Source organism: Cydia pomonella, chromosome 8, assembly GCF_033807575.1.
Source record: "Cydia pomonella isolate Wapato2018A chromosome 8, ilCydPomo1, whole genome shotgun sequence".
Lineage (NCBI taxonomy): Eukaryota > Metazoa > Arthropoda > Insecta > Lepidoptera > Tortricidae > Cydia > Cydia pomonella.
In genome coordinates, this window is record NC_084710.1 from 3,868,401 (window position 1) to 3,877,843 (window position 9,443).

At 34.9% G+C, this 9,443-nt stretch overlaps 1 protein-coding gene across 1 annotated transcript in view; it reads right to left on the reverse strand.

Annotated features, from left to right (window-relative positions):
• The window catches only part of LOC133520240 (opsin, ultraviolet-sensitive-like), a 42,667-nt gene extending 33,429 nt beyond the window's left edge, over positions 1-9,238 (reverse strand). Inside the window, exon 1 of the mRNA XM_061854617.1 lies at positions 7,800-9,238. Within this exon, the coding sequence (XP_061710601.1) occupies positions 7,800-8,347 (548 nt within the window). The 5' untranslated portion in view covers positions 8,348-9,238. The remainder of the gene's footprint in view (positions 1-7,799) is intronic.
• Between the last annotated feature and the right edge of the window lie 205 nt (positions 9,239-9,443).

Here is a 9,443-nt window from a genome sequence, read left to right on the forward strand (position 1 = left end):
TGAAAGTGTTATCTCACAAGACTATAAGGGGGTACCTAATGATTCCCCCACCTATTTTTTGTAGATTAATGATTTCGCCGAACATCGTTTTGCAGAGGGATTTATTCGTACCTAGATGCAACTTTTGGTAATTTTGGTTTCACCAAAAAAAATTACCAAATTTCATTTACCAAATATATTTTTTGCAACTGTACATTTTTCAATCAAACTTTTCCTATATACTTATTTGACATTACCATTTCCCTAACAACAGTTCAGCAACATTCTAGACCAAAATGTTTCACTTGATTTAAAAATGTTTAACAATTTTAAGTTTATCAAACATGTTTAGTCTATTTTTATTTATTTTTTACAACAACATAAAAACGACTGTTGCCAAAAAAGCGGGCTAGGTTAGAACTGCGACACTCTTAATAATGAACTCTTGTTAGAAAAGCAGGTTAGGTTAGAACTGCGACCCCCTAGAAAGGCAAACGGTTGCCGGAAAAGCGGGTTAGGTTAGAGCTGTGACCTCCACAAAAACGAACTGTCGCATAAAAATACTGTGTGGTTAGGTTAAGTTACTATTTAATTGAAGTTAAAGATATTTTTTTTGCTATATATAAAAAAGAGACAGCAACGTATTAAAAATGACTAAATAAAGAATTTATTTCTCAATAATGGTTTGTAATGTTTTGATTTGATTTACGTACCTATAAATTTGGCAAGTATATAATTCGAGGAATAAAAATGGTGACAAAAAATTTTGAAATACGGAAATGTCTAAACAGTGTTTTTCAAAAAGTTCTGATGCAAAACATTTTTATGCTATGTATTGAGTTGGGAAATGATTATTTGATGTTTATGCTTTTGCGATAAATTCTTTGGAAAATGAGAATCAAGCCAAAACTTTTGGTCATCTTTTGGGTCTTTTGGTGGTGTTTTTTTCTTTATTTCTTACTTTCTTATTTAGCAAAAAACTTGGTAATCCGTTAGTAATCTAATAATTTTATTTGGCAGAATAATCTGTCCGATTAAACAACTTTTACTCGAGTAACGTTTTTTAAATTTAATTTCGAATAAAGTGACAGTTAAATTATAACAGTTTAGTCAGTAATTTAGAAATGGCGGTACTACATACATATTATCGGCGTATAAAGTAATGTATCGGAAATCTCAAGCAATTTATTGCAGTCCATGGAGCCGTTTAGATAGATAACTACGCTAAAATACAACTACGTCTGATAGTTGGCATTATTTTTAGAAATTTGGACTAATATTTGTAAATGATTCAGGTTTCTAAGACTCGTTAAGCTAATAAATAATTAATTACAATTATTTACTAACATTACAATTGCCCCTGTAATGTTAGTAAATAATTGTTATTCTTGTAAATAAGTAGGGGTCAGCTGATATTAACATGCTCGATTTTTTTTATTAATACAAAAAATCACTCTACCTATCGTGTTTCGATCATGGTTTTCTCGGGTAATTGTGACGGTTACCAAACGATTACTCTACGAAAAGTAAATCTGCTTATAAATGTTATGCCAAATTGCCAACTGATTACTCTGCGTAATGAAATTCTGCCAAACAGTCGTCTGCCTAAGCGTCTGCGAAACAAAAATCGGCGTAATTTTACTTGGCGAATCAATATGGCACCCTATTAGGGTTGTGGGCATGCCCATCGTGCCCACAACGGTGGATCCGCCCTTGTTCACCGCTGATCTACGGTCGTAGCCGATAACATATTATTATGTTTCCCGGTATGTAGAGGAAATGCTTCGTAGAGGCAAAACGACAACGTATCGTGATTAGCGGTGAACGGGTTAAGCAATGAATAATAATCATACTTGGCTTACTGGCATTTTCAGTGGCGATAAAAGAGTTACATAACCTATATATATATATATACACTCTAGTGGAATGTTCCAATATCGGTACGAAAAAGTGAATTGACGTTTCTGTTAATAAAATTCAGACATTGACATATGATGGAGAATTTATGTACACATTGTAAAAATTTGCCCAATAAGCGCTTCGTACTTCTATTATTAGAAAGAACTCCGCAGAAGTAATCATGAATATATATTTTATGAAGTAATCTATGTGATATAATAATGAAAGTAAATCAATTAATTATTACTAACAAGATACATTAATTTCCAGGCTCAGAGCTGTGGCAAAAAGTCCCGAAAATTCGAGGAAAATGATGATGATGAAGTACCTACATTTATTTTAAATTTGTACCGCATAAAATCCGATTCAGAAACGTCAAGCTTACGTTGTGTTACGCTTGTTAAGCTGGGTCTCCGGCCGTTCTCTCAAGATGTGACATGACAGATCCCAAGACATTTGTCCGTATTTACACCTCTTTCCCGAATATAACAAACAAAAGTGACGCCTCCATCGGCTTTTTTCTATGTACTTATCTCCTTAAATTGACAAAGAAATCTGGGTTAGGCTTACTCCACCTATACTCTATATCTTTAGGTATTTAAATAAAAGTCAATAAAATCAAATGGCTCCGAGGGAAATGAGGGTAGATAAAAACATTAACTTTACTTCACTGATATGTGTTAAATTTGTTCAATATCAAAAAGTGGCGCCATCTAATAGATCAAAGGCCAAAGGTATGGCGGCATCGTTTTAAGCGATGGCGCCACAACCTTCAGCCGATGCCCGGTAAGATGGCGCCACTTTTTGATATCTAACAAATGGCGCCACTTTTTGATATCGGTGAAATAATAAGGATCAAAGTCAAATGGCGTTCTAAAAGTTTTAATCATGTGTCGAATGATGGCAGTAAATTTACTGTGGATACAAAATGTAACACCTCTGGAGTTGCAGGCGTCCATAGGCTACGGTGACTGCTTACCATCAGGCTGGTCGTATGCTTGTTTGCCACCGACGTGGTATATTTTTTTTTTTCTTTGACAATCTACCTCTATTTCAAATTCTCTTTGATTTTATTTAAATACCTAAATATACAGAGTATAATATATAAGTTGGATAAAATATTTAAAAATATTCATCATATAACCGATTCCAAACATAGATCAAAGTGAGTAAGAAGCTTCACTTCTATCATTAACTAATGGTTAATTTTAATTATTTAATTCAGCGTCAGCGTTAATATTTACATTGGAGAAGATTATTAAGACTATCACTCTAAACGAATTATTGCTAATGACATTCTTGGCAACTCCACCTTGGTGTCATATCTACGAGTAATGATGAAGAACTAATAATAGTTCATAGCAAATCTTGGATATGTACTTGGATAATCACGGTTGGTTCAATTATGTTTAGCCATGATTATATGTATATGAAAATTGGTGTGAAATTAGCAAAACTTGGGCAGGTTATCTCAAGAATATAGTATTAAATTAAAATAAATATTCGTTTATTTCAGGCCGTAAACATTCGTACATTTTTGGACAATATTGAGTAGCGATTTTATGTATAATTTAGAAATTATATTCTTAAAAACACTGTACATTAATAGTAGTTTATGTGACTGCTACATAATAAAAGGCATTAAAATACACGAATGTTTTAATGCCTAATTATGTACAGTTACATACACTATTTTATCTACACACATATTATAAATTTTCTATGAAATATTCACAAACCCAAATTACAGCCTCCGTTATGATGCCCTTGCCAAATCGTTGCTCTCTTGGCGGAGCTCGCGGATGTATGGTGACGTCACCGAAATATTTTTATCACTTATTTTACACGAAATTTTTGCTATAGTTACCTTAAAAACAACAAAACATGTTCATTTTATACTTAAACGAATTAAAAGATAAACTGTACGTGAAATGGCGGTCAATGAAAACTTTTTTCACGCATGTAGTTTTTTTTTATTTCAGAGACAAATTAGAGTCGGGGGCCTATTTCCGTATCATTCGATACAAACTAACATGCGAGATATGTCTAAATTGTATGCAATTGGCATTTCATATCGAACAAAAAGGCATCTCGACTGATATTAGAATAGGGGTCAAATCGAATTGCTTTTTTTTTTCAGAGATGTTCCAAATTTGAATGCATAACCAAATCGATTTTGATGTAGTTATTAAGCTATAACTACATTATCACAGATAAGAAATTTGTTGTAACAAAACAGTTTATCGTAATGTTGGCCATTATTTACGGATTTTGAAGGCATCATAGAGGGTTTATGATGTGTGTGTAGATAAAATACTTTACAGTACATATGGTGCTACTTTACCGCACTAGTGCGAAAATTAGCATATTACGTTACTGTGTCGAACATTTAAAGGGCCATATGTACTCGTATCGATTTATCGCCACTCGTTTCGAATTTCCTATTTTTCGCACTTGTATCGTAATGTACTATTAATAGATCTTCTTCTGTTTCCGAGATTTAACTGTTTGAAGATGGTTTTGTAATTAGTAGGTATCACTTTGTGTTAAATATGTGTCACGTTTTTAGTCTTCCGTAGTAAAAGCTACCTATAGAGACATGTTCGCCAGTGTATTTTCGCTTCAGCATAGCATTTCTTAGATAATTCCTTCAAAAGAAAAAAAAGGTCTTCGAAATGTATTATGATTGAAAAATAATGATCGGCTCATGGGAGCCTGGGGTCCGCTTGGCAACTAATCCCTAGTGGCGTAGGGTCTAGTTTTTACGAAAGCGACTGCCATCGGACCTTCCAACCTAGAGGGTAAACTAGGCCTTATTTATTAGGATTAGTCTGGTTTCCTCACGATGTTTTCCTTCACCGAAAAGTGACTGGTAAATATCAAGATATTAAGTGGTACGAGCCGGGGTTTGAAACCGCGACCTCCGGATTGAAAGTCGTACGCTCTCACCGCTAGGCCAGGCGCTTGATAAATAATGATTCATTATCTAAATTCTCTTTAAGATTGTATTTGTCCTTTTTATTGAGCCCTTTTTTTTATACCACGTGGTGCAAACAAGCATACGGCCCGCCTGATGGTAAGCAGTCACCGTAGCCTATGGACGCCTGCAACTCCAGTGGTGTTACATGCGCGTTGCCGACCCTTTAAAAACCTGTACACTCCTTTTTTGAAGAACCCCATACTGTATACCCTCGGGAAGCCCTGATATTAAGTTAATATTTCCGAAAATGATCGCTCTAAAATTCCATAAAATGTATTCCCTTCTTCCAAAAAAACTATAAGTAGGTCATGGATGGACTTGCTTGGTTGAGTTTGAAATGAGCATAAAACGGTATTTTGTTTGCAAACACAAACATTACGATCACAGTTAGGCAATGACAAATTGAGACGAAATGTTCTGCGGGTTCCTTGTCGTATTAGGGGAAACCTACATATCTTATGTTGTCCTTAACACGATTTATTTAGTTATCATGACTTGTGTATATTCTGTACTCTGGTCTCGAAAGGGAAAGCTCAAAATTAAACAACTCGTTTAATTATAAACAGTAGTTTGTTTATTTGGCTGTACTTAAACTTCACACAAATCATCTCAAAAACACAAAACAAAATTAATATCTTATAAAATCCACGATAGACAACCGTTCGCTAGTTGTAGAAATAAAAAGCTACATCTACCGGGAAATTGAGTAACCATATTTACTTAGGCGTTTTATACAACTTGTTTACAAAATATGGTTTAGAAAACAAGCACGGCTATCACGCTTGGGTATTACGAGACATAAAAGCAAAAGTTGTCACTTCAGTGAACAAAAGTTAACAGCTTTTGAGCATATGAATATATAACGATTTTATCTCACCAATAAATAGAAAAGGAGTACCCTACCCCTTTATGCGGGTAAGGGTTCAAACAGAAAATTAGCTTTTATACCCCTTATCTTTGGGTATTTTCGCGGGACATACGATAACCTAATTGCTTTATATGGCCATATTAATCCTATTATCAGTGATAATACTCATTATAAGCCAACGGCCGAAATGAATTTTAAAACGATTTGGTTTCTTTTTCGTAAGAGGAAATACAGTCTCTATTGTTTTCCATAAAGGTTTAAGTCATAATGTATTGTTTGTCCGCATTGTTGTTAATAGTCATATTTTTTTTAGAAACACGGAACTTTTCAGGATTGCCATAAAACAAACCTAACCTATCTTTGGACGACCGGTCTGGCCTAGTGGGTAGTGACCCTGCCTACGAAGCCGATGGTCCCGGGTTCAAATCCTGGTAAAGGCATTTATTCGTGTGATGAGCATGGATATTTGTTCCTGAGTCATGGGTGTTTTCTTAGTATTTAAGTATTTATATATATTTTATATATCGTTGTCTAAGTACCCTCAACACAAGCTTTATTTAGCTTACTGTGGGACTTAGTCAATTTGTGTAATAATGTCCTATAATATTTATTTATTTATTTATAGGATAACCTTACGAAAATCCTGAAAAAATAACGGTTTCAGAATAATGACTATTGATAATCTGACAATCATTACATTATGACTTTCAATAATTATGTAAAACAAAGGGATACGGGAAATACCAGCTGAGCGCCTTCTCAGTTTTGAGAATCTTAGGTTAATATCTCTGTCGCGCTGACGGAGGCGACTTCTAATATTAGTGCGATAAAGACAACTGCAGCTTAAACGAAAAATGCTGTTGGTGGCCAGACACCCAGACTAGTTTGGTAGAAATTTCTTTTACTAGTTTTTTGGTGTCTGACGACCAAGGACCGAAAGTTTCAATCGTATGTGCCGCAAATACATAATTACTTTTCAAAAATGCATATTTTATTTATTTTTTAATAATTAGTCAGTTTTGCTTGTCACCTGACGATATGTACGTTCAAATTCACTTCAACGTTTTATTATTTCTAAAAGCAAAGTTTTGCAGTTCGCTGTTCATATTGCCGTCTTTCCAAACTCTCCAACAAAAAGGATTGTACATAGATGACAAACAATTTTGCTTAAGTGTTTTCGCAGGGGAAGGAAGCAGACTGGTTCATACTGTTAATGCTTTTGTGTAATCGCCCATTCTACCGCTGGGCACAAGTTTCCTTTATTTTAGAAGAGGAAAAGGGACTATTTTTGGGCGTAAAAATATTTAAATAAATTTAAAATGGAAGGTATAATTATATCAGACGTTAATCGATAAAAAAAGAATAATTTATTCTAAAAACTAATTCAATCGGATGAAATATGTAGAATCCGAATCCATTCTTTACGGCACTGTTGGTAGCATGATAAATAACATAAACATTTATGTATAGAACCAACATAAATATGTCCTGTTAGTCATGAATTATGTATTTAAAGGCACCCGACCAAATTTATAAGTAATATTATTATATTACTAGGTATTTTATAGGTAATTTCTTTTATTGAGACAATCGCTTACTCGCATAGTTGGATTTGTGTAGGAATAGGCCCTTAATAACCAATTTAGATTTATTTCTTGCGTAATTTGATTAAGCAGATATCTAAACAAATGTATGTATCCCTTCTCGATGTTTATCCCGTATCGAAATGACAAGCTCTCCTGAGAACATCGTTTTCCCTTCGAAATATCGCAATGTTTATGATTATAATTGTCTACTTGTCTAGTTACGAACACGTGGTGAGTTTATTCGTTAATAAGAATCAGATTTTACGATAGTTGATGACAATTTCATATACGAATTTATGCAAATGCATAAACAGGAATCATATTCAAATCTAGATGATTAAGGTTAATGATAACCGTGTGTATATAACAAGGTTTACGAGTTGCATTGCATTAGTAATAACTCGTCACCGTAATGAAGGTTGCCAAAATAGTGACTAGCCACAGACAGTTATAAATAAGTACTGTAAAAGAGCGTGTCAATACTGACCTAAAATACATTAGGAGCACGAGAGCATTTCCAGTAGTTCCCACCAGCATCATGGCAATGTAAAGTATGCCGAGGATATAGTTCGAAGACGGGTCTGGCGGGGCGAAGTGCAACCAGTGGCTGTTGATAAGCAGCAAGTAGTCATCCGTGAACAAATAGTTCCGCCACAGCTCCACGGGCCATCGCCTTTTAAAATCCTCTATCAGAGTATTTTCATCAGTGACAGAAGACTCCGACAGCCCCAGTCGCCTGACCGGATTTCTCGGTTCCGAGCTTCTTTTACTCCGCACAAATAAATCTTTGTTGTACTTAAAAACATAACACCATCTTCTACGCTTTTTCCACTGTTTCAAATGGTCCAACGAACACAGGAAAAAATCACCAAAGTAATTGCACTGTTTGTTTTCGAGTTCGACAATTGCACTCGAATTTTCACTTTGTTCACTTATTAGAAGTTTTTTTTCTTTGGTTTCGGGCACGGTATTTAGATTGACGCACTGTGTCGTTATTAAGATTATTATAAATTCGATGTTTATTGCTTTTGACATTGTTTGAAGAGTTTGGGAGGCATTGGAACGCGGGTGCGCGAGTTTTCCGAAGAAACGGTTCCCTTAAAGCGGGAGATAGGTACGTGGATGCCGACGGCGGCTCACCGACTGAGGGCCGCCGCACTGGACTGGGACCACATTAGAGCTTCCCAGTAATAATGCCATCCACATAATTACTACATTATAATATTAGACTTTATACCCAAGTTAACATCCAGCCAATAATGTCATTAAGATATTTTGAACTGTGTATTTATAGTATAATACTCGTATATATATTACTCGTTATATATAAGTAAATATGTATTTTTTCAGTCACGTTGCAATAATGATTTATTAACCTATTTTGTATTTAGCTCGATATTTAATTAGCTTGCTTTTCTAGTTTATTTGAATGTCAATCTCGTTCACTTCCTCCTTCTTTAGACGAGTATTATTTCGATAATGGCAGTGGGGAGACACTAGAGCGTTCGGGTATTCTCGGCTCCGCCGTTCGGCTCAGCATTGCTCTGAGTAATAATTAGGTTTGGCACAACTTGACGTCCCTTTGCGTGCACAACCACAGATAAGATAATGACTTGAATTTTGACAACCCTAAATAGCCGAAAGGGATTGTCCCTTAATCGCTGTCAAACTTCGGTTTTGTGGGAAATGTCATTTCTGTACGGTAATACAGTCAGCATCAATAGTAGCGGATGAAACAACGCGCCAAAAGTATCTGATATTCCGGATAACTTTTCCAAATGTAGATAAATATCTAAAATTCACATTCAAAAGTATATCTTTTACAGTTTAAATTGTTCTACATAAAGAACTATTACTTTTTGTTAAGCTGTTACAGAATGGTAGTAGATACTTTGGAAGCGTTGTTTGATCCGCTACTTTTGACGCTAACTGTTCTATTAATTATTCTCTGATATTATGATATATTAGACGACTAATCAAAAGGCTGCCATGATTCCCACAAGGTACAAGGCTATCCTCGGGAGGATCTAATAAGTGTAGGTTTGAACCTCAAAAAATGTCATACTGCATGAGTTACAATTACATCATGTTAAATGACAGGACGTTTTACACACTTTTTAGGGTTCCGTAG